Source organism: Sander lucioperca, chromosome 8 (assembly GCF_008315115.2).
Source record: "Sander lucioperca isolate FBNREF2018 chromosome 8, SLUC_FBN_1.2, whole genome shotgun sequence".
Classification (NCBI taxonomy): Eukaryota; Metazoa; Chordata; class Actinopteri; order Perciformes; family Percidae; genus Sander; species Sander lucioperca.
The window spans coordinates 7,786,916-7,813,515 of record NC_050180.1 but is presented as its reverse complement, the minus strand read 5'-3'; the positions used below and the strand labels follow the sequence as shown (position 1 = coordinate 7,813,515).

The 26,600-nt window shown below is 42.4% G+C and overlaps 1 protein-coding gene across 3 annotated transcripts in view; it reads left to right on the top strand.

Moving 5' to 3' along the window:
* tmeff2a (transmembrane protein with EGF-like and two follistatin-like domains 2a) overlaps positions 1–26,600 on the top strand; it is a 135,142-nt gene that overhangs the window by 12,138 nt on the left and 96,404 nt on the right. For all 3 annotated transcript variants that reach the window (XM_031291275.2, XM_031291267.2, XM_031291258.2), the window contains exon 2: positions 8,426–8,535. In XM_031291275.2, the coding sequence (XP_031147135.1) occupies positions 8,426–8,535 (110 nt within the window). The remainder of the gene's footprint in view (positions 1–8,425; positions 8,536–26,600) is intronic.

The following is a 26,600-nucleotide window of genomic DNA, read 5'->3' as shown; positions in this document are numbered from 1 at the left end:
GCAACTAATCGCACATTTTCATCTATTCTAAATGTCCCTATATTTCTTTTTGTCCAAGTATTTTTTCTCATTCTCATCAGTTTTGCTCTTATCAACATGGAAAAGTGGATCGGCTTGCTTTGTGTTTTGGTCGCCTGGCTTTGATGAGGGGGCAGAGAATTGGCATCAGCTGTGTGCTAGGCCATCAAGTGGTATTTCAGACTAGACGTGCTGCGATGATAGCTCAGTTCACAACGACAAAACACACAGATCACTTTGGTCTTGTCAATGGAACCATTTGGCTTTTTTTAAAAGTAAATTTTCCATTCAGAATCTTATTGGCATCCATTTCGGCATCTTGCGCTCGCCATCCACTCAAAACGTAACGTTAGCCTACTACTCTTTGGCCGGCTCGCAAGCCCAAACAAGTGTGTGCAGCATGCCTGTTGTTTTGTTTCCGGTCTAGCTAGATTCGGTGTGGTGTTGTAGTTTTTCTAACGTTGCTAGTTGTTGCAACAGCATGTGAAAAAACTACAAAGTTTGCTAAGCCAAAAAGAACGTTAATCTCGCGATAAAAAAATGTACGCCGTTAAAATGGGTTTGCATTAACGCCGTTAATAACGCGTTTAACTGACAGCACTAATTAAAAGGGATCATACAATATCAAAAAGTACAGATAACAAGAACACCACGCCTCGTACCACCAAGATACACAAGTAAACAATGACAGCTGATGAATATCATATGTGATTGCTGTTGCAGCAGGAATATTTGCTCCTCCCACTGTTTAGATGTTATATCTCTAACCATCTACAACTGTTCTTTGTAATGTGAACGATGTAGGAATTAGAGTCTGTTCCATTTCTAGAGTCTAGTAAATGTTAAAAAATATATATAAAGAGCTGCTTCTAGATATAATTATTGATTATTCTGCTGATTACAGATTTTTACCTTTAGGATAGGATAGGACAAGGTGTAGAAGTTTATAAGCCATAATAGCAGGAATTCAGAGAAAAAAGCTTTTTCTTTTGTGGGTTTTTGGAGTCAGTTTCCCTACAGGTGGCAGTGTGACATGTCAGTTGTCATATATTAAGTTGGTGTTTTTTGCTAGTTATAGTTAGCATTTCACAGTTTCTAGCCTGTCAGGGTATCAATTCCATAGTTTTCACACAAATTGGGCTAGCTTTTGTTTGTTTTCGTGGAACGTGTACGTTCAAAAATTGTTTTAATCGTGCAGAAAACTCAGATTAGACAGATAGTCTAGCTAGCTGTCTGGATTTACCCTGCAGAGATCTGAGGAGCAGTTAACCATAGTCCTCAGATATCCACCAGAGTTTAGAACGGCAACACAAAGAAAGCAGTAACGGACATCGGCGAAACGACATGCATCCGGCGGAATTTCCTGCGGCAACGGAGCAATCCCGGAAGGGGAACGTCGTGGATATAGACTAAGTCCACTGTAACACCTGAACACTACATGTTGCAGTTATGTAAGAGAAAAGTCGTCAGAGTTTAAAATGCCAACACAAAGAAAGAGGAAGGAAATGGACATCCAGCACCTGAACAATCCCAGAAATGAAAGGTCATGGATATAGACTAGAACGAAAGTAACACACGGTTGGGTCAAAAGTAACACAATGGTATAAACTTGAATTGTGGATATTATTCTTATTATTATTCTTGTCTGACAATGTTGTTGTTTATTGGTAATTGCCAACATATTTCATGCAAAATATTACATTTCATTTTCAATTTCATCACGTTTTACGTTTTACAACTACAGTATGAACAGTATAATTGCTTAAGCAAATGTAACAGCATTACAGGGATTCAGATTCAAGACAACTTATTGACACATTTTATTTGCTCTATTCCTAACATTAATTTCTCTGTTTATTCATTGTCACAGTTATGACAGGTGTAGTGCTCTGCTCCCTCAGTGCATGCCTCATGGGACCAGTGCAGGCAGAAGAGACACTGCACCCACACTTATCTAGGCAAAATATGAACACGAAATATGACATACACATGGCTTAATGAATGCTGTGACACGTACAGTGTGACTGCATTAGTGTTGGGGAAAAAGAAACACTTCCTGTGGAGGGACGAAAGAAACCTCCGTTAAACATCTTTCAACCCGACAGCTAAACCTGAATTGCTGAAAAACTCTGACACGGCAAACTTCAGGATGGGTTAAAGTATTAAATCAAGTCATGATCTGCCGAATGAAACAATTAACTATGAAACTATATAGGCTATATAACTATGAAAACAGTAAACACAACTTGTTATTAAAAAAATTACAGCTTGTCTGAATTTACTTAACATTAGAGCCCGACCATTAAAGGATTTTTAAGGCCGATATCGATACAAATATTTGGTGATTTAAAAATCAGATATTCCGATATATATTGTAAAAAATATATATCCAGAAACACGTAACAAAACATAAACAGATTTCCCTAACATGAGTTATTTGTAGTTATTTATGAGTCCTCACTAAAATAACATAATAATGCCGTTTAAAAATAAACTTTCACAACAGAAGAGAGGAACATCGAAATATATTAAAGTTCTCATAAATAAAATGTATAAAAATACAAACTTAAGCTATGAAACTTTGAGTCCTTTGAACAAAAACACAACCACAACAACAAAAATCAAGAGTGTTGCCAACAGGGACGTTGTGGAGCACCCTCTGGTGGACAAACTATGCAACGCCAACACTCATAACATGGTTGAAGGGTGTTTTGTCCGTTTTTATTTTATTTTTGAAATATTCATTTATCGGCCATTATAAATGCAGATAGCGATAGTTTGGAAAATGCCTAATATCGGCCGATAATATTGGCCCGCCGATATATCGGCCTGGTTCTACTTAACATGATTCAAAACAGCTTTTTGGGTAAAACGCCACAAAAGTTTTAACGTAGGCCTATCCACGAGATCTTTCGAGGTTCTGGTAGGTGTTGCACACTGTGTGTGCTGACATAGGCATATCAGACTCGAAGGGGCTTGAAGAAAATGGCTGCATTACTTTTGTCCAGTGTTACTTTCGTCCGGTGTTACTTTCGTCCGGTGTTACTTTTTCGTCCGGCGTTACTTTATGATTGAATACAGATTCATTATTAAGACTTACTTATTAAGACTTTGATATTCAGTACTTCCAAAACTTGTTTCCATCAAAACGTCTTAGCTCCCAGATAATGGCAGTTATGGTTGATTTATGTCAGTGGGTGATTATATGTCTGCACATTGGAAATTCTCATTTTTAAAGATCATTCTTATCATACCGATGTTGTTTAGTCATGATTTAAAGTTTAGGAGATCTAAGCCCAAATGTTGGAAGGAAAGAAGAAAGTGTTTTGCAACGTTTACTGTCACTTTTGTGATTTATTTTTCTTTTACTACACGATCCTCTATTATTTCAGTGTCTTTAGACAGGCACTCTATAGTTGTCAGAACTGACTTCCAGCCCAGAAATGGATTACAGACCGAACAACAGTAAATGCTTTACTTTGTTAAATGGTGCACATGTGGATGTTGCACTCTCTAAAAACTCAATGGGTGCTCAGAGCTGTCAGGCTAAAGAAATTGCTTTTTTACAACAAATCATGTTAAAAGTGATGTTGATGTTTTTCCAAACGCATGCGCTCAGATTGTAAAATTTAAAACAGCTGCCACGTGAGAGAATCAGAAAAGGGATTGTAGCAACGGCCAAATTAGTTTTCTGGGTAAAAGACCACGTCCCTTGGATGATGAAAACTAACTTGCATGGCAGGGTGATTGCGTGTCATTTATTACAGTGACAGTAACAACATTTTTAAGAACATTGCATTCCCTAAGCCCTTAACTGACAAATATGAGAAATTGCCTCTCAGGTTGTACCAGTACTGTAAATCTATATTTGTGCTCACTTTAAGGCAATCATTGTCATATAACTAATTGAGATTTGTACTGAGTTTTCTTAGAAGCCAAAACCCTGTTGGCCCTGATGTTTCAGAGAGGTGCTCATCTGGGACATTTATTCTATTATTTGTTATATTTGTTTCATTCAGAAGCTTGACATCCGTAACAAAAGGTGATACATCACTTGCGTACCTGTAAACAGTTCAAAGAAACAATTGTTTTTGTTATTCTAGTGTACAGCAGACAAAGGGTCTTTTATTTTATCTACACGTCTTGATTGTACTGTTACTCATAAGGATCACAATAGGAAATGAATCCCTCTGAGTTGTTTTTTATTTATTTATATATCTTTTTTTTTTTTATACATGTGTTTTACTTACTCCTGAAGATGTCCAAGCTGCACATCTGTTTCTTGGTAAAGATGACAGTTTAATGGCATGAGGAGGTAGCCTGGCTCCGCCCTCCTACGTACTCCCGCTCAATTTTCATTTCCCTTCAGTACTTTCCCTTCAGGGTTTGCGGTATAGTCGCAGGTTTTCTCCAGCCAAATATTTGGCGGTCCAATCAGCGAACAGAGGGAGTGGCTGAGAACGATGACGTTGAGGTCGTGTGCTAGTTGTAGCTCCGTAATGGCGGCAGAGAAAGATGCGAGCGAAGCCGTTCGGTCCATTGTGGCAACGCTGCCGAATATCCAGAAGTTAAAGCCCGAGCAAGAACAATCTTTGCTGAGTTTTGTTGGTGGCCATGATGTTGTGGCCCTCCTCCCCACGGGGTTCGGGAACAGTTTGATTTTCCAGCTCGCTCCGTTAGTGGTGAAGGAGTTGGCTAAGGCGAACGCTAGCTGGTTATGGCAGATCCAGAGTGGCTCTGGGCAGATCCAATAGTTTTAAACTTCAACAGAGTACCCGCCTTAAAGGAAGTTAACACTTGTCAATGGAGAGTGGCCAGACTCTCTGTACAAATGAAATGTACCAGAGTCTGGTAGGACCAGGCTTATGAGGAGGACCCACATTCTCCTTTTTTCCTGTCTCATTTAGAAACAATTGCTTGTTGTTTTGGTTTTCCATAATTTGCTGTCCAGAAAACCTTTAAAAAAAGGCTATCAAACTAGCAAATTAGTAGCTTGGAGTGATTTCACACACACAAAAAAACACATTTCCCATCTTACAAAGAGTTCACCAGCTGGTGTGAAAAGGATCTGATATTTTTCCAATCATTTATATACACCTGGCCAGTAGTATGATTGTCATCATAACAATGCCTCTCTCCTGTGTGTATCGCCATGCTAGTTGCCTGGGTGCCAATTTATTTTGTGACTATCCAGATTGCCTCGTATGGCCCTCTTTGGGCTGAGGGCTTTGTTCCATCCATGCACTCCAAGCGTCGAGACCTCTCATGTCACTGTTCTTGGCTCGATGATTGTATATTTGCACAGAGAGCTCGCACTTTATGGTCATTCAGGACTCTGGCAAATAGCAGGTTCGTTTTGACATTGGGCCTCTCGTCCATGGGGATTTATTGTTTGATAGATTGTTCCATGCCAATATAATCATTTTATTTTCTTCTTTAATTAAAAGAAAATGAATTTTAGAAAATTAGAATAATGATACAAAAATGATCATTCCCTCAAATATCGTGAATCATTTCGCAATCGCAGTATCAGTCAAAATAATCGCAATTAGATATGTTCCTCATATCGTGCAACCCTAATGCTGGGCTAGTGGGACATTTGTACTCCTTATAGAGGACGGAATACCTGTTGGAGATCAGTTTAGCACTCAATTAGGAGTTTTTTGTTTATACTGGTTAAATAAAGTTAATGAAAATAATCTGACATTTAATTCTATTACTTTTACGAGATGTCTGTGCCTCAACATGTTTAATTCATATTCACTTGATCCGAGTCACATAGGTAAAATACTTTGCAGTGGTGGAAGAAGTATTCAGATCCTTTACTTAAGTAAAAGTACTAACACCACACTGTAAACATACTCTCTTACATGTAAAAGTCCTGCATTGAAAATGTTACTTAAGTAAAAGTATGTAAGTATCATCAGGAAAATGTACTTAAAGTATTAAAAGTAAAAGTACTCATTGCAGAAAAAATGTATGAACTGGAAACGACCCAAACAGTTCTGTTAATCAACTAAGTGTTTAATGGTCTAATCATTTCAGTTGGACTTGTAGGCCGTTATATTGTTGGGTAGTTTAATTTATAATAAAACATCATATTTTATAAACTACATGTGTTTTGTGTGCAAAAATCTTAATATGTAAAGTAACTAAAGCCGTCAGATGAATGTAGTGGAGTAAAAAGTACAATAGTTCTCTCTGAAATGTAGCGGAGTAGAAGTAGAAAGTGGCATGGAAAGAAAAGACTCAAGTAAAGTACCTCAAATTTGTACTTAAGTAAATGTATTAAGTTACATTCCACCACTGATACTTTGCATGCCTAGCTTTAAGCAATTTTCCATAAGGCTACAAAGCATGAACTGAGACAAATAAAGGAATGAAACGCACATTGTTCATCTTTGAACATCAACGATAAGTGTCTTTCCTCACTCTAAATTCCAAATATACCACGCATTCTGGACTTCAGGCTCTTCTTGAATTACAATATTTGTCATATTTAATGCTTAATGAAACATGATATAAATGTTTAAAACTACAAAGCCGTAACGCCGCCGGAAAGCCACAATTTAAGTAGAATTCTACCTTAAACCAGCAGACACAATAACAAATAAGGTGCCACATCCAGTTATCATATCAGTTTCTACAGTTTTTTTACTGCAGTGGCCCTGTCATTCTTTATTTGCGGGCATGGTTAGAAGACAGCTTTGTAATTTCTTCAGAAACTGAGATTCAAAGAAGTATTTGCGTATTTGTGCCAGCAATGTCATGCCTTGAAAGAAACACATGTGCCATGGGCTTTAGTTAAATTGTGTCAGTGTAGGACATGTAGTTTAATCTGTCTGTTTATTTGCCCTGCGTGTAAAGACTAGAGCTTGACCGATGGACTATAAAAGGCCAACAGCAATATTCACGCTTGAGTGTAAAAGTGTGTTAAGTACATGTCTTATATGTCTTTGTCATTAATTTTATATTATTAAAGATGAAACTTTACTGGAAATCAAATATTATAAATACTAAACACAATTACACAACAACAATATGTTAAACTTGGCATAAGGAAAAAAATCAGGGTTAACTAAAAACAGCAAAGCAGCCTATTATTCATGAATATACTGTAATTCTGTTTTGTATATCTGTGATAAGCTTATATAACTGGTATAACAGTCAGGATCTAGTGTCTCTTAAAGCTGATGTAGCATATTTTACAGATGCACAATAATGACTTTCACACTAAGCCCTGCAAATACATAAGCAGTCAAAACAAATTAATAATCAGAAGGAAAAAAAGGCTTCCATTACTACACAACATCCCAAAACAGGGTGTAATTCAATTAGTAATTCATCATCAAAATAAACACAGCGTATATGTTTTCCTCATTGAATTCCATCAAGTCATAGGGTTTGATAAAAAAAAATAATGCTGCTGGAAATGTTTTGGTCCTCATGAATTAGGATCACTGTGGCCTCTGTCAGTATCTTTAGTATCGTATCATAATGAGTGTAACTGTTTCACCAGTCATTTGAATTTACAGCTACAGCAAACATGGAATAAAACATCACCTTTGCTTCTTTTACCTTGACATTAATGATATTATACTGTAGGGAAAATAGGCCCCTACATGGATCACAGATAATGCTTTAATAACTATAAAATGTCCAGCTCTATGTCAGCTGGAATTCTGTCGAAATTTACTGTAGACGTACATACTTTGAAATGCAAAAGCCCTACATTGCACATAGGGTTGCTTTTTGTAAGCAATCAGTTCAGGTAGAATAATAGCCCCGAGCTCAGTCTAGTCTCATGCCCATGTGACTCTTTGATTTGATTCAGGATGCTTTGTTGGAGTCATTTGAGATCCCTAACGCAGCCTGAATCGGATCATATCCCAGGTTTGCTTCTCCAGGACAACGCCCCAGAGTCAGCCTCCTTGTACACAAACAAATAGCGACAACAAATTAGTAGAGAAGCATGGTGAATGCAGATGCTTCCATACAGGGCACAACATGATTTGAATCATATGCTATGGCCTCTACAGTTACCAGATGTCACCTCTATTAAACACCTATGGGAGACTGTGGACCGACGTATTAAACAGCGCTGTCTACCACAATCACCAAAACAAGATGAATGAAAAAGAAGAAATATCTTTTGTTCATCCCTCCAGAGACATGTGCTTTTAAATGTATTTTATCATTCTGGCAGCTAAGGACAAGCATGTGTACTAGTATTGTCTTTTTTAAAGTGCACGTATATGATCTAAGAGTGCAATGTGCTGTGGGAGCCATGACTAATGGTACCCACTCATTATGGACGACCCTGGACGGGGCTCAGGTTAGGGTTGCTTGAGGGCTGAACAGAGAAACATTTAGTCACCGATGTCTCTTGTTGGCTTTGGTCCTCCAGGTTTTGATGACCGGGACACAGACCTGTTTTTGTGCGACACCAACGCCTGCAAGTTCGATGGGGAGTGTCTAAGAATTGGGAACATGGTGAAGTGCATTTGTGACTTTAAGGTAAGACCTGTTTCTGTTTTACTGTTTTTTAAGGTGTATTTGGTGTCAATTGTTCATAAAAGCCTTCGACGAACAGAGACTGTCCAATCATAGCTTAGCAACTAACTAACTAGTTAGGGCAGGCCTGTCACGCTTTGGATTTCTCTGTTGAAGTAGCGTGTATGGAGCTGTAGTAAGAACAATAATTTGCTTTTATGTGAGAGTTTGAAGGGTGGTGTCTTTTTTAAAGCCACTCTAATACCAAAAACACAAGCAAAAGTGCAAGGTATGGGTTGAACAGGGTTTTTATCTACTCCAACATGAGATGCAATTGTTAGCATGATTAGCCTACTACCTACAGTAGTAACCAAATGTGACTTTCAAGGCCATTTCATAAATAGCTTTGTTTATGGGGTTACATTTCATAAAACAAAAGCCCTGTTTATGACTAGCACATCCACTCAGTAGTAATTCTCCACTGTGTGGAATCCACCCCTGGGTGCTATCAGAGCATAGGCTAATGTTAGCAACTTTGTATTATGCTTTATTGGACTAGTGCAGTGCCGTTGAAAATGTGCCTGTTTGGAACGGGCCGATTGTTTGGCCTGTGGTATTGCTGCTTGTAGAATTCTTCAAAACCAAATTGTACCCCAAAATGACTTACAGAAGGACCCCAAACCACTTCATATGCAACTCCCCTATATAGCCTACTACTGACAATGTAGGCTACGTCTACATCAGAGGAAGACATTGTACTACTGCATTTACCTGACAGAGAACGCTGCAGATTCAGAATATAATCACAAAATATCACAATGACAATGTGGAGTAATCAGACATTAGCGTCATGGACTCATGGCAGTGCGCTACCCACCCTGCCCGTTATGAGAGCTAATCGGCACATAACTGCGTTAATCAACCACCAGAACCAGACCATGTGTGTGTGTGTGTGTGTGTGTGTGTGTGTGTGTGTGTGTGTGTGTGTGTGTGTGTGTGTGTGCGCGCACAGAGAGAGAGAGAGAGAGAGAGAGAGAGAGAGAGAGAGAGAGAGAGAGAGAGAGAGAGAGACGTTTTGTATTGTATGATCGCTAACAAATTTAACATTTCAACAGAGGTGTTCATTTCCATACAGGTTTAGTGGCTTGACTGTTAACGGTGAAGTAGGGGATTTGATTTGCGGGGTATTTTGGCGACGGTAATGTTATTAGTGTTGTAAGTTAGCAGTAGACTTAATTAACCCGACCCAGGGCAAGTCTGATGAAAACTGATGTGTCTGCCCGGTTCAACTCAGATTTTCTCGCATTGCACAGCACTGTGAAGGAATAATCTCCGAGATTACGTTATAGCAGGAAAAGAGCCCCCCCGCTGTTGTAAAGCGTTCTGCATGTGGTGTCTGCGTGTGATGTGCAGGTTACCTTCCCAACACGGACACACATAGGTCTCGCTGCCACTTGTCTGGTTGTGCTTTGCATGTGTGGGATTCTGAAACGTCCTTAAATTCGGGAATTGTCGTTTGTTTATTCAAAGTCAAATACAGTCCAAAGTAGGCCTAGTGCAACTTTGCACATTTTTGTGGGTCAGAGGTGTATGTCACATTTTAGCTGCAAAAGCTCCACTGCTCTCTGTCTCTGGTCCTCAGGGTGAGTGGCCAGCGGCTAAAAGCCAATGTGTGCTTCTTTTACCTATATATTTAACGATATATTTTGCATTTCTAATCCAAACAATGTCAAACTTGGCACATCACTTACTCGTGCCCGTAGGAAGACATCTGTCAAGTTTGAAATCCATTGGACTAACGGTTCGAGAGATATGCGCACACACACACACACTGACAGACAGACGTTCCTGCAATTTATAGATAGATTAGCAAACATAGCCAACGTCACCAGATTTAGTGTTAGATTTGTCAAACACAGTGGTTAGCCGTAACCTAAAAAAAAACGTATCTCTTGTTGTCACTTTTTGAATGTAAAAACATTCACAAGTGAACAAGTGAACAGAAGACAGCGTTTTGAACCAATCCATGGAGCTAACGTTAGCCTAATTAGGTAGCCAGCTACGGCTGGTCAAATCTGCCAGTGACAGTTTCAAACGAGCAATTTCAGCCGACAAAATTGACGATCGCTGGCTTAAAATGCAAAGCCTGCTTTGTTGGTTTCAAAAAATTATAACTGCGGGCGACAAGTATTTAGTCAAGAATTTGGTTAAGACGTTCAATCACCTTTTTTGTAGTCTAAAAAAGACCAATAGTAGAAATGAATAAATGGTTGCATAGTACAGTACACCAACAGCAGAGAAGAGGCATAAAAGAACGGAAGCTTAGATAAGCATGTCCTAGAATTCTTAATAGGAAGATTTTGCTGGGTCTACTTTAAACGATTCAGTTGTCCAGTGCTCACATAGTGTGATTCACAGAACTTAGAAGTGCTATTGAAGAAGAAAAAAAACTGGCCGTAGATCTAGAAGACTTCGCCAGCCAACCATATGTTAATAACACATGTGACTGGAAACATATGTTGAGTTGAAAGGTAATATATTATTAAAGTGAAACAATTTTTTAAAGAATTATATTTATAACCAACTGGATCGAAGTCCATTGTCTTGATTGGACAACATTAGCCCTGAGGAGAGGTGGTTTATGGCTCCCAGTGAAAGCCCATGTCACTCACTATTCTGGACCACCAATACACATTCATAAACAAGACTGCCACTAATGAAAGCAAAGACTCAAAGGCCCTCGTTAATGTTAAATCTGGGAAGTTATGCTGTTCTTGATAATGACTCATACTTAACTTTACGACCAGACCTATAATAAAAAAAGGAGCAAACCAGTCATCCCAGTATTGATTTTGGTATAACGTTTGCAAGCTTTGCCCACTAATATGCCATGCAGAGCCCTGGATAAATGAAGCCACTGAGATCTGAAGACGTCTCATCTGTCGCTTTTATCAGCACGTCATCAGCGCAGCCAGGCACTAGGCAGGCTGACACTCGATTGGTCACCAGCTTTTATCTCAATTTCGTACTTCCCTGGGAGCAAACGTTAACAGAGGCCTGTAGATAAATGACATTACAGCTCCATTCCTCTTCAGGAGATCTCACACTGATACTACCGTCGCTGTGCGCTGAGGCGCTCTCGGTGCTCTCAGAAAGGAGCAGGTCATACCACAATTTCTGGCTTAATACCACGGGTCTGAGGTCAACTCATCTATGCATCTTCTGTGTTTGTGTGGAAGGTTCCTGATGCTAGCGTCGTTTCATCAGTCAATGTAAACATGACCTCCCTAGCCTAAAGAAACTGTTGCTGTACCCTGAAAGAATCAGTCACTCTCAATCAGCGTAAAAAAAAAAAATAGGTCCAAGATTTCTCTCCGGTTGGCAGTTCATTCGTGACTGTCAGAGGAGACATGAAAGTTGTATAAATTCTCATCTTGGATGGATTTTCTTTGTTGGAACAGAATCTATGGATGCGTGCTCGCACACTCTCTCACTCACAAAAACAACCCCAAGGAAGAGACATGCGAGGGGCTCTGTGAAGAGGAAGTGAGTTTGATGTGGTGGAATCAATGGACACTATTCATTGCCAAGATGCATTAGATTCGTCTCACACTGGCTCTTGAAAGAGCCAAGACTTTTACTCACTAACCGGAGTCAAACTGCTACAGAGCACCTGAGAATGAGTTGCTGTTTTTTTGTCAACTAACACCATACCTTGACTAATCACATAACATTTATTTGCAATTCATCTCACAATAGCTGCCGGGAAAAAAGCCATTGTTGGCAGTTGTGGTTTTGTTAATGTCAGGTCACAGCACTGATTCCCCAAAGTGTCGTCCATTCTAAAAATATGTGCGCTCATGGCGCTGTGAAACACTTCAACTAAAAGTGTCCACCAAAGGGTAAATGGCACATTTCATTGCCTTCTGTAATGGTGCTTTGTAATATGTCTGGGAGTCAGTGGAAATGACACCCTGCTGCTCTGATTTTCTGCTGTGTTTAGTACAGTTTTTGGTACAAAAGATCTGTTTCTGCTCAGAGTTCTGGATAAATGCAGTTTAAACACAGGAATCAAATGCATGCTTTGGTGGTTTGTCCTGGTAGTTTTCTTGTTGTTTCTTGTTTTATATTCCTTTAGGATTGTGGATGCATTTAGTCGATAATTCAGTTACTTATTGTCTTTGAATTACCGTTAAGTTAGTTACTTTGTATTACTGGTGAAGATATAACATTACTAAAATGTGAATGCTGCTTATTACTGTGACTTATTACTGGGAGTTTATTCAATTTATGGAGGGGAGAGTGGTCAAAGGTACTATTTACCAATCAGTAGCATACAAATCCATAGATGCATGCAGGTCTGGAATAGGACTTTATAATAAAACAGTAACTAGTTCATTCGTCCATCGTCTGTCTTCCACATTATAATTTTAAACTGAGTATTTCTATTAAATATTGAACTTTTAATTCATAATGCTAAAATACCTTTCCAAAACATCTGTGACACTGTGACAACTGTTACCCCAAAGTTATCGATCATAGTTTATTAAACTTTGTTTATACATGCCAGTGAATTATTCTGACAATCTGCCAGCAGTAATTCAAAATGGTCAATGGGGGAAAAAAATACATGAAAATGAATTGCATGAATTTGGCATGGAGGAAAGATTTTTGGCAAAAGACACAACCAACGCATCCAGTAAATTGTGTGCCAGCACATCCTTTGAAAGTTCATTTGGCAGTCTTGATGTAGATCATTTTTTTTTGAAAGGCGTTCGAGTCCTAAAGGGCAGGGAGAGTCTGTGTGTAGTTCTGAGAATCTTACAAATGACATGCTACATTGCAGCAGATTGTGAGTGGAATATTTGTAAAAGCGTCCAGGGTTTAAGGAGACTCCGCCTTGTTTTGACTTTGTGGCAGAATTATTTAACAAGACAAACAAACCTCAGTTGTATGCAGTGATTCACTGGCTCGTGGTGCTGTTGCTTGATTACCCAGCTCTGTTTCTGGCTACAGGCTTGTAGGGGGGGGGGTCACTGCAGCGTGGTAGAGGACATCCAGCTTGTTAAGGATTTTTATGGGACAGTTGAGTTCATAACAACAAATTAAATGAAGATGGTAAGGGTTAGGGTTAGGGACTGTCATTTGGGCCAAATTAAGGTTTTACTTATTACTTTTTTGATACCATGTGTTTAAAACAATGCGATCTCCATTAATTATACATTCGATATAATCAAAAGTATCAAAGCTTTAAAAAGAAAAACAGATATACAATCAGATTTTTAATTAAACCATCACATTGCAAATGTATTGGTGTGTGTTCAGTGAATTTTTCTGTATTAGCAGTGTGTGCAGGTTGGTCATAAAAACGAAAGAAAGAGGATTACATTTGTTTTTGCCATGGTAGAGATATTGAGTATCATTTTTTTTCAATACTAGTATTGTATAGAATTCTGGTATCATGACAACCTTAGGCCAAATGACCAAGAAATGTTTGTTTTTATTATAAGAATTATAATTATGTAGAAGATTTGTGGTTGTTAACATGTTTGTGATATGAGTCAAGCAGAATTACTGTATTTGTGCAGGAACATATTTCTGCATGCCAAACTTCAATTAACTCATACAAATAATTCACAATTGCTCAGGTGAATTCCATCATTCCACTCATAAAAAAAAAAAAATGCAAAAAGCAATAATTGTTCTGACCGCAGGCTTCAAGAACGAGGTTTCACCTGCATTCAAAATGCCTTAAACAAAATATCTACCACAATGTGAGGACGCAGGAAAGTGTTTGAATGGTAGTTAAATTTAAATGAAAAGGCAATAAAATCAACATAACTCAGAGAATTTGATGTCTCTTCCTTGGGGCTATTATTAACGCAACAGCGGCTCTAAAGTTTTCATTTAACGTTGCTTCAAATAGTGTCTTACAACATCATTGACATAATTGACATTTGAGTCACAAAAATTAATTGTACGTTTAACTCACCAATATTGCTGGAACTTAACATAGATGCATTGGCTGTCAGGGTTTTGGTATTTGGTTTCCTGTTTTATTTTGTAGTCTGTCTTGTCTGTCTTGTCTTGTCTAATTTACTTCCTGTTTTCTGTTTTCCCGCCTGTTTGATTGTTCTGCCCCGCCCTGATGTGTTCCACCTGTTTGTATCACCTGTCCGTTGTTAGTGTTCATTACCTGATGTATTTAGTTCCTGTGCTGTTCTTTGTCTGGTGTCGGATCATTGTTTGATGTTGCGTGTTTTGTGTCTGGTGTTGTTTCTGTCAGCACGTCATAGCCTGTTCAGTTTTATCTGCCTGCTCCATTTTTGGACCGCCTTTGGTTTGTTCGGCTTTTTGTGTTTAATAAATCCTCGTGCTCATTACTCCTCGCCTGCTCTCTGCATTTGGGTCCACCAGTCTCTCTCTGCACGTGACAGAATGATCCGACCAACTATGGACCCAGCAGAATTCAAGCCAGTTTTACATCCACTGGACTCGGATGGAAAACATTTGATTGAGTTTTACCGCTCCCTTCATGAGGAGGACCCCGCCTTCGCTAGGCACCTTATGGAGGTACGTTGGCAGGCCACAGCACAGGAGTTTCGCCTCCCCGTCTCCATGCCTGTTTTTTGTCCTGAGCCTCAGCCGACCTGTGTTCCTGAGCTTAAGCTGACCTGTGTTCCTGAGCCTGAGCTGGCCTGTGTTTCTGAGCCTGAGCTAACCTGTGGACCTGAGCCTGCGCTAACCTGTGTACCTGAGCCTGAGCTGACCTGTGTACCTGAGCCTGAGCTGACCGGTGTTTCTGAGCCTGAGCTGACCGGTGTTTCTGAGGCTGAACTGACGTGCAACCCTTCTGTTCCCGAGCTGACGTGCAACCCTACTGTTCCCGGGCTGGCGTGCAGCTCTCCTGACCCTGGGTTGACGTGCAGCTCTCCTGATCCCGGGCGGACGTGCAGCTCTCCTGATCCCGGGCGGACGGGCAGCTCTCCTGACTCCGAGCTGACGGGCAGCTCTCCTGACTCCGGGCTGACGGGCAGCTCTCCTGACTCCGGGCTGACGTGCAGCTCTCCTGACTCCGAGCTGGCGTGCAGCTCTCCTGACTCCGAGCTGGCGTGCAGCTCTCCTGACTCCGGGCTGACGTGCAGCTCTCCTGACTCCGAGCTGGCGTGCAGCTCTCCTGACTCCGAGCTGGCGTGCAGCTCTCCTGACTCCGAGCTGGCGTGCAGCTCTCCTGACTCCGAGCTGGCGTGCAGCTCTCCTGACTCCGGGCTGACGGGCAGCTCTCCTGACTCCGAGCTGGCGTGCAGCTCTCCTGACTCCGAGCTGGCGTGCAGCTCTCCTGACTCCGAGCTGGCGTGCAGCTCTCCTGACTCCGAGCTGGCGTGCAGCTCTCCTGACTCTGAGCTGGCGTGCAGCTTTCCTGACTCCAGGCTAGCTAGCTACTTCCCTGAACCCCGGCTAGCTAGCAACTTCCCTGAGCCACAGCTAGCTAGCAACTCCCCTTATTCCCTGCTAGCTAGCAGCTCTCCTGACTCCAGGCTAGCTAGCAGCTCTCCTGACTCCAGGCTAGCTAGCAGCTCTCCTGACTCCCGTCTAGCTAGCAACTTTCCTGAGCCCCGGCTAGCTAGCAACCTCCCTGAGCCACAGCTAGCTAGCAACTCCCCTGATTCCCTGATAGCTAGCATCTCCCCTGAATCCTGGCTAGCTAGTAGCCTTCCTGAGCCCCGGCTAGCTAGTAGCCTTCCTGAGCCCCAGCTAGCTAGTAGCCTTCCTGAGCCCCAGCTAGCTAGTAGCCTTCCTGAGCCCCGGCTAGCAAGCAACCTTCCTGAGCCCCGGATTGCTAGCAGCCTTCCTAGTGTCCCCAAGCTGCCCAGTTTCCCAGCACTGCCCAGCTTCCCTGAGCTTCCTAGCTTCCCCAAGCTTCCTAGTGTTCCTGAGTCCAGGCTAGTTAGCACTCTCCCAGATCCCAGGCTTGCTAGCAGCCTTCCTAGTGTCCCCAAGCTTCCTAGCTTCCCCAAGCTTCCTAGTTTCCCCGAGTTTCCTAGTGTTTCCGAGTTTCCTAGAGTTCCCGAGTTTCCTAATGTTTCCGAGTTCCCTAGTGTCCCCAGGTTGTCCTTGATCCTGGAACCCCGGCTGGCTAGCAGCCTCTTAGATCCCCAGCTGGTTAGCAGCATCCCTGATCCCCGGCTGGCTAGCAGCTCCCTTGATCCCCGGCTGGCTAGCAGCTTCCCTGAACCCCGACTGGCTAGCAGCCTTTTTGATCCCCAGCTGGTTAGCAGCACCCCTGATTCCCGGCTGGCTAGCAGCTTCCCTGAGTCCCGGCTGGCTAGCAGCCGCCCTGAGCTTCGGCTGGCTAGCAGCATCTCTGAACTCCGGCTGGCTAGCAGCCTCTTAGATCCCCAGCTGGTTCGCAGCATCCCTAATTCCCGGCTGGCTAGCAGCCTCATAGATCCCCTGCTGGTTAGCAGCCTTCCAGAATCTCCGCTGACGTGCAGCCTCCCAGAATCTCCGCTGACGTGCAGCCTCCCAGAATCTCCGCTGACGTGCAGCCTCTCAGAATCTCCGCTGACGTGCAGCCTCTCAGAATCTCCGCTGACGTGCAGCCTCTCAGAATCTCCGCTGACGTGCAGCCTCTCAGAATCTCCGCTGACGTGCAGCCTCTCAGAATCTCCGCTGACGTGCAGCCTTCTAGAACCTCCGCTGACGTGCAGCCGCCCAGAACCGCCGCTGACGTGCAGTCGTCCAGAGTCTACGTCGTCGACAGACCTCCCAGAGTCTACGTCGTCGACAGACCTCCCAGAGTCTACGTCGTCGACAGACCTCCCAGAGTCTACGTCGTCGACAGACCTCCCAGAGTCTACGTCGTCGACAGCTCTCCCAGAGTCTACGTCTACGGGCAAGCCAGAGGCCTTGCCGGTCTCCGGCGCCCCAGAGACTGCCCCTGAGGCTTTGCCGGTCTCCGGCGTCCCAGAGACCTCCCCAGTGACTGCCCCTGAGGCTTTGCCGGTCTCCGGCGTCCCAGAGACCTCCCCAGTGACTGCCCCTGAGACTTTGCCGGTCCCCGGCACCCCTGTGACCTTCCCTGAGACCACCCCTAGGACTTTGCCTTCGTTCTGCCCCCCTGAGACTTTGCCCGTGGTGGTCAGGCCCACTCCTGTCCCTCGTGCCCTGTCGGCGGTCAGGCCCACTCCTGCCCCTCGTGCCCTGTTGGCACCCCAGTCAACCTCTGCCCCGGTTGCCTGGCCGCCAGACTCCAGTCCAGCTGACCCGCTGCCTGACTCCGGCCCAGCTGCCCCTTCACCTGCGCAGCCTCCCAAGGGGCTCTGCCTCGGCCGACCTGCAAGGCCCCCGGAGGGGCGCTGCCCTCGACGTCCTGCCTGGCCGCCTGAGTGCCCTCGACGTCCAGTACGGCCACCTGAAAGATTCTGCCTTCGTCGCCGGTGGCCAGAAGGTTTCTGCCTCCGTCGCAGGCCGCCAGAGGGATTCTGCCTTCGTCGCCGATGGCCAGAGGGATTCTGCCTTCGTCGCCGGTGGCCAGAAGGTTTCTGCCTCCGCCGCAGGCCGCCAGAGGGATTCTGCCTTCGTCGCCGATGGCCAGAGGGATTCTGCCTTCGTCGCAGGCCGCCTGAAGGTTTCTGCCTTCGTAGTGACTCTCTGCCCCCTGTTGCCGAGGCCTCTCTGCCCCCTGTTGCCGAGGCCTCTCTGTTTCCTGTGCCCCAGTGACTCTCTGTTTCCTGTGCCCCAGTGACTCTCTGTCCCCTGTTGCCGAGGCCTCTCTGTCCCTGTCCCGGGGCCATCCTGTTCCCTGTCCCGAGTGGCCCCTTCTGTTCCCTGTCCCGAGTGGCCTCTCCATTCCCTAGCCCCGCTTGACTGGTTTGTTAACCTGTTTGGCCCTCCTCCGGTCCCCCTCCGCCCTCCCTGGGTTGTCTTTTTGTTCTGTTTTTGGGACATCTGGGATCTGTCCCTTGGGGGGGGGTACTGTCAGGGTTTTGGTATTTGGTTTCCTGTTTTATTTTGTAGTCTGTCTTGTCTGTCTTGTCTTGTCTAATTTACTTCCTGTTTTCTGTTTTCCCGCCTGTTTGATTGTTCTGCCCCGCCCTGATGTGTTCCACCTGTTTGTATCACCTGTCCGTTGTTAGTGTTCATTACCTGATGTATTTAGTTCCTGTGCTGTTCTTTGTCTGGTGTCGGATCATTGTTTGATGTTGCGTGTTTTGTGTCTGGTGTTGTTTCTGTCAGCACGTCATAGCCTGTTCAGTTTTATCTGCCTGCTCCATTTTTGGACCGCCTTTGGTTTGTTCGGCTTTTTGTGTTTAATAAATCCTCGTGCTCATTACTCCTCGCCTGCTCTCTGCATTTGGGTCCACCAGTCTCTCTCTGCACGTGACATTGGCAGTCTTAGTGCTCATGATGGCACATTAAACAAAAATGAAAACATTATTTAGTTGGGCCCAAATCATTTTTATGTGAGGCAGTCCTCAACAGAAAAACAACAGCATTGGTTGTTCATTCAAATATTCAAAACAACCTTATCTGACAACTGTCGTCTTGCAAAAGTTCTAAGGGAGGATGGTTTGGGTGGGCTGTTCACATTCTGTCTCCTAGCAACTCAACGCTGGTTTATTTTAACCATGACCATGATGTCTCCCTTTAACCGAGTAGTTTAAGTTGCCCACACCAAACCTTATGACCTGTGTTGTCATTTAGTTTGGAAGGCATTCACATAAAGCCTGCCTTTTCAAAATGTCAGAGATGTTAGCTCCTGCATACAACTAATCTCACTGGATTTAACAGCTAAATCCGGTGTTTTCAATCATTTCATTTTGTGCCAAAAATTGCAGATTTAACAGTATCTGTGTATATGTCAGCCCATAAGTAACAAGAAACTACAGTACCTATATGCAAAACTAGGTTTGGAGGTCATTGAAAAAAACAATGCAGAGGATATTGTCAAGTTAATAATTGAATGTAATGTAAAAACATCCTTATCAGTATGCATCATGGTCACAATTCTTTAGAAAAAAACCCGTAAGGGATCCGTATTAACCGTATGTTAAATTTTTGTGTTAAAAAAAAAGACTGTCGGCCAATATATGATTGTGTTTTTTTAACTCGCAAATGTCAATGTCAGTGTCTTCAAAATCCAGTATACATCGATTTATATTCTGCGTGTTCTTTTGGTGCATGTGGCCCGAACCAGAACTTAATGGGCAGATGAGTACATTTACTTCACATAAACCAGTCCCTCTAGAAAAACGTGATTATGCGATCGCATAATTCAATGCATAATCAGCCAAAGTCGGCATATTTATGCGGGGGCCGCATTTTTTCAAATACGTCGCACTTTCGCCGCATAAATTGCCGATTTCCGCGCAAAATATGCGGGGCTTGCATGATTTCATAATCCCCACATTTTTGTTGCAAAAAAGTCACACATATATCTCAGCAGAAAGTTGAAATATGTTGTGTTTACTTCACACAAGAGCAGCCATTTTCCCCTGTTGCCATGGGAACATTATGAAGTGACGTAATTACGCGACGTGAACATCATCGAAAAGCTGCAAACCCCGCGATGAAGCCATGATGAAACCGCAGTTTTTGCAAGTTCCCGCAATTTTTGCAAGTTCCCGCAATTTCATCGCATAAAATTGCATCAATATCCCGCATATTCTATCGCATTTTTTAAGAAAACGTGCCGCATAATCAAGGATTTTTGCCCGCAACAATCACAAAAAAACTCAGCATTTTTCTGGAAGGACTGATAAACCCTTAAGGGGTACGCAGACTGGGAAAGTGAAATTTCAGTTTATGTAACATTAGTACACACGTTAGTGGCTTATACTGTAGTCATTCCTCTGCATGCAGACATTATCCTCTTACATCCTAAGATGTATTCAACATCATCATGCACTTATAGTCACCATAGTATAGTTATTAACTTTGACAAAAAAAGAATTTAGGATTGGCAGCACATTTGGTTTTCACTATGCTCCCTGCTGGTTGTTTGATGTAGCTACTATTCTCTGTAATCCCCGGCCTCAAATTGCTCTCCCGCCTCTTACTGCCGGAAGCCGTCTAATGTTTGGGTTGTGATGGCTGGACTGCTGAAGCTCGCAGCACTTCAAAGAGGGATGAGAGCTAATGTGGGTTCATGCTGTATGATGTTAATGGGAGGGTGTGGAAGGGCAGTGCGTCCTTCATATTGCACTAAACAAGGACCTGTGAAAATGCTTTAGTGCACACCTTTCAAAAACACACACAGGCCACAAACGCTAGTATGGTCCTCAGAGTGCAGGAACACAACTGACCCGCCTACGCCCTCCACCTTCCTCTCTCTAATTCTTTACACACACACAAACACACGCGCACACACACACGCACATTCACACAAATAGTCTTTCATTATAGAATGTAAAGTAATGACATACCTATGAATACACACACACACACACACACACACACACACACACACACACACACACAAACACACAAACATCTTCACATTCACACAAATAGTGTTTCGTTATAGAATGTAAAGTAATGACATACTTATGAATACACACACACACACACACACACACACACACGCACCTTCACATCCACGAAAATAGGCTTTTATGATAGAATGTAAAGTAATGAGATACCTACAATTACACAGATACACACAGGCCCAGGTGGCACTGATTCCAGCTTCTGATGCAGACCCCATTCCATATATTTGCATTTGTTTATCATCCTTTTTACTCAGGCCATGTGAACGGACTGGGACTAAGATCCTGAGGAATGGTGAATGTATTTCCTGATGCAGGCCCATATAAACAGCTGCACTTGGGAGCTGTAACAGCAGCAGGGACCCCGACAAAGATGATGATAAGCATTCATCTGTAAGTGACTAAGGTGACACAACGTAAAGTGCTAGGCTCATCTCAGGGTTGCTTATCAGACTTTTTGTATGAAACTGAATGCACCCTTGTTTTCACACTGTACAAATCAGTTACAGCAGCTGATAGTGAGCGGTAATGAGATCGCGGAAGAGGGCCCTTCACTTTATTGTGACGTCAGAGCTAAAGACTAAAGGCAATTGGATAAGCCCATAAGTCATTTTTGAACACCCTTTGAAGTAAGATTGTTGGTGTTTGGTTTGTTGACAGCAACCTTTACCCCAAGGTAGTTTGATCCCTATGATATTGCATTAAGAAACAGCAAGTTTCTCTATAGCATCATTTCTGTAAAACAAAGCTAAGCCCATTGCCTATTACAGTTTTTCACGATCGCTATGACAATTTTTTCAATACTTTTAACAACTTTCCTAAACTCTTAACGCACCAACACACCTACAACACACGATTGGCAAAACATTAAAGGGAGGGCGGAGAAGACATGCAGGAAATCATCACAAGTCAGATTTGAACCCTGGACCTCTGCGTCGAGGTATAAACCTGCAAGTATATGTGCGCCTGCTCTACCCACTGATCCAACCCAGCCACCGATTTCTTTCTTTTACTGCAGAGATTCAATACAACAAATGAATGACCCATCTCAGAGTAGCTTTATAGAATGTACGGTTTATGAAAAAAAAAGGAGACAGAGACAATTGTCCTGGTACTCCTCGTGAAGGCATTTTTCTTTTTTTCTGTGTTCATCTACAGTATATTGTTCAAATAGGTCCTCTTTTACTGTACTACCATATGGTCATGCGATTGAAAGAACCTCAACACCTGAGTGTGTTTCCTAGAAGGGAATCAGCTGTGATTGATCTATTTGCATAACTTCAATCAGCTGTTTCTCAATAAATGCATATATAAAATGCAGGGGATATATTTGTGTTTCAATTTACAATATGATCAGCTGTTCAATTTGACTTTAGCCTATACCTTAGGTTTAGAACATGATGTTATCTGTTCTGACATACAGTGTGAAAGCATTTGTAGATTTGTCAGTAAAGATCCATTGTTTTGGTTTTGGTGGAGCTTGTGTGTAAAAGAAGTTCAAGCATTTTAAATTTGTGTTAACTGTATGCATTTTATGTCAACGCAACAAGAAATGTGTTAATTGTATAGCCTACACAGACAGATGTTGTGCTAACTGTGTTAAGAGTTTAGGAAAGTTGTTAAAAGTATTGAAAAAAGTGTCATAGCGATCGTGAAAAACTGTAAGTAGCATAAAATGCTTTACTCTTACCTGACCTTAGCTGGAGCTTTTGGTGTTAAAAATTAAAAATAATAAAAGTGCTTTTATATAAAGGCATTTATACGTATGTGTATATTTCAGTTTATGAATAAGCTTTTCACATACATCCAGCTTAACTGTTAAAGCATGTCGTCCCTCCTTAGTGATGGCGTTTTCTCACACTGCTACATACTTTTAAACTGTAATGGAAAGATTCTGAGAAAGATGACCTCAAAAAAAGGCAACGTTTTGTTGTTGAATTGGTGATGGTGTGTGGCGGGTGAAAAAGTCAATTCAATGCTCGGTTGTTCTATCGAGGCAAATGAGAGTAGTCCTCCTTTACAATGAGATAAGCACTGGATTGTTTCATCCGTATTTTGCATAACGCCTAATCCTCTTTCCTCCAGTCTGTTCAACCCTGACTCTCCTACCGTCTCTACACTGCCTTGCCATTTCTTTCATCCTCTCATCTGTCTTTTTCCAGTCACCTCTCCCACGTAGTTTGTCTGTGTTTGTAGGAGTGTTAAAGTGTGAAGGATTCAGTTCATCCAAATTACAAAAATACATATTTTACCTTTTACTCCCACTGGCTTTGCTCCATGCAGATAGATTTGTTTTTATCTGCTAAGGCTTTGAGATATTCGGCTGAGATTTCTGCTGCAACTGCAATATAATGGGGGTGAATGGAATTTTGTAGTTCTAAGCATTTTATTCTACTTCAAAATGATTGAAACTACCTCATATTCTCCACGAGGATCTTTGGATTATCCTGAGTAGATTCTGTAAAGGTTCCTGAGTTGTTTAGGTGTTTTTTGTTCACTGCTTTGACGAGGACAAGTAAAAGTCCATTCTCCTCTATGTATACAGTAAGAGTGGCAGCAGAAGTATCGGAGTTGGATTTGAAAATGATCCGCAGGGCCAAACACTAACTGTGAGAAAGTGTGTTGTGTTTTTTTTAATGTAATTTGGGCCAATTAATTGTTCAGTTTCTCACATCTCTCCTGTCAGAGGTGTCTGTGGTGAGGCACCACCTCTTGTCTGTGCGCGATAAATATAGGCCTACCAATTAAAATCAGCAAGACGAGTTAGCACAGGAGGCAGGTTTCTAAGCCACATATTTTTGGTCTCAAGTATGTGAGAGCATTCAGCTCAAACAAAGCAGGTGATGAGAGAAGAATTGAGTGTTTGACACATAATTATGTTTGTGTAACGTGTGTTATTACGTACTATTTACGATACCGTTAATTTCCTCACATTATCTCTTTAAGAAACAGAAAATCCTTACAATTAAGAAGCTGTAACCAGCATGTTTGTCATATTAGCTTGAAAAGTGAAAAATTTAAATAGTTAACAAGTAATTTTCTGTCAATCAACTAACTGACTAATCAACTTATCTAAAGTTTAAAATATTTTTATTTTTAAAAAGACAGGAGGCCACCCTAATTATCTCACATTGGTGGCATTTCGGGATTGTGAATTATCTTGTCTGTGATGTTTTCTGATTGGTTGATCTGTTTTGAGATTTATCAATTACGGCCGTATAAGTGCACTGTACATTATCACATTCGGTTTTGAATAGGTGATTCTAATCATAACTTGTGTTTTTTCTCAATTAGAATTAGATTAAAACACAAAGGGCCCTATGCGCCGGGCGCATGGTTCAAAAGGGTTGTACTTAGTGTCTTCATTAATCATAGGTGTGTTTTGGGCGTAACGTGCAATAAACCAATCAGAGATCATCTCCCATTCCCTTTAAAAGCCAGGCGCGTTTGGACCTTGGCGCATTGCTATTAGGATGGCGGATTTGCACCGTAATATTTTCATTTGTAATCTTTTGCATGTTTGTGTGCTGCTGCGCTTCCCTGTGTGTGTGTAACAAGCATAGTGTGCGTGCTGTGCATTAGCCTAGGAGCATTTCACTAATGCGCTGTTAAAATAACAATGAAATGCTGCGCTATTGACTTCAGACCAGGTTTTTGTTGGTCAATGGCGCGATCACTTCCCGCTGCCTCAAGATAGCAATACGCCCAGAATTCACCTGAACACACCTCCCTGTAAGACCAGCACGCCCATGGGCGCACAGATGGGCGCAGGTGCATTTGCTATTTAAACGATGCAGGCGCTGGACGGGAAACTGACAACTGCGTCGGTCTTAAACTAGCAAAGACACTTGCGTCGGGCTTTGCGCCGCGCTGAGCCAGGTGCAAGATAGGGCCCAAAAGGTGTTCTTAAATGTGCTCATGGGAACTTGGGGAGGAAGTGTGTCGGGCGTCTATCCTGAAAAACGGAGCATCTGTGTCAGCTCCTCTGTGGCTCTGGCTGGCCTGTCAGACACTATTACAGAGGAGCCTGTCTCCAGTGACTCGGCCAGGGAGACTCCGCAGGGACTGGCATGCTGGGCCCTAATCAAGAGAAGACTGCCAAGCGGTTAAAGAGCAGAAGCACAAGCCAGCCACCTCCCAGTCTCCCTCTATCTCTCTCCATCTTCCCGTTGTCACAGAAACTCCCGTCTCGTCCATTACTCTGTCTGTCTCTTTCTCTCCCTCGCTTGTCCAAATAGCTCACCCTCCCTTGTTTCTGTCTCCTGCTACTCTCTCTCTCTCTCTTTGTCTATCCTTTTTATTGTAAGGACTTGACCAGTGTTTGCAAACACGGCAAGGCATCATGGGAGAAGAGTTTGTCACTTACCCAGACAACGTTTGACAAACCCTCTGTCTAGAAGGTCTGTGGAATACAACACAGTGTCAGGCACAGAACAGATTTGTCACTCTGACGGCACTCCTCAGGGATCTGTTTGTTTTTTTCCCGTTCACCTTTTCTGACACTGACTGCTTCTAAGTGTCCGGAGTACGGCTTTGCTCAAGTTTTTTTCACAAAGCAAAATTAAAGTTCGTTGGGCCTGTGGAACACAGCATTCAACTGCAACTCTGTTTCAGTTGGTACTAACTCCAGTGTAAATCAAGACCAATTTCTCCGGGAAACCAAGTTTGATATCATTGAATTCATATAATTGACCCAACTCTGTCGGTGGCCATTATCTCAGACACACCACCTACGGTGCTTCTTTTCTTCCATACTGAACCATCATTCATCACCATCATCACTTGGTTGTCCCGGTATCCCACATAATAAAAGGTCCGTCCCCCAGTATAAGGCTAATAATCTGACAAATAACTTTTCCAACAGTGACACAGGATAAACCAGACTGAACTAAATGGGCTTTACACATGTTATCCAGTTCTGGCTTTATGTGAACCATCTCCATACCGACGCAGGTGTCATGTTTTGATTTGAAAGGATAAATGATTGATGATTTGTTTTATGCTTCATTACAAGCCACTTGACTACACTACATCTTGTTTAAAAGAGCAGTGATGTGCCTTACCTAGTCTTGTTTCAAGATAGATAACTCCTGAATGAAGGGTAATTGCACTGGGGACAGGTAGAATTATAAACAAGAACATTACTTGAAGGCTGAGTGGGATTAAATAGCTTAGGTAAGCAAACTGTAAACAATATACTAGATCAATCTGCGGCCATAATGGATTCATCATTATAAATTTATTAAAAAAGAAAAGAAAATGCATGCGGTTTTTGCAATGGAAATACTCGAGCAACACAACCAATCCAGTTCTATTTCTAAAATATATGTTTTCGTCAAGAGGTATTTGAATCATACATTTAAATAATGAATGGTGTCACTCAAAATTGTGTGCTATCCCTAACAACTTGAAAGCTTTAAATGCCATATTTAGATCACATTTTTTTCCACAGTTTTCCACTGTTTGAGGTGTGACTGGTGCTCTTTTAATTACGTCATCTCGTTGCACCCTCTTTCTCTCCAATGCTTTATTGTTACCGACTGTTTATCTTGATGAGCCCAACTCCTATTCACACGGCAGTAGTTTCTTTTGCCGACT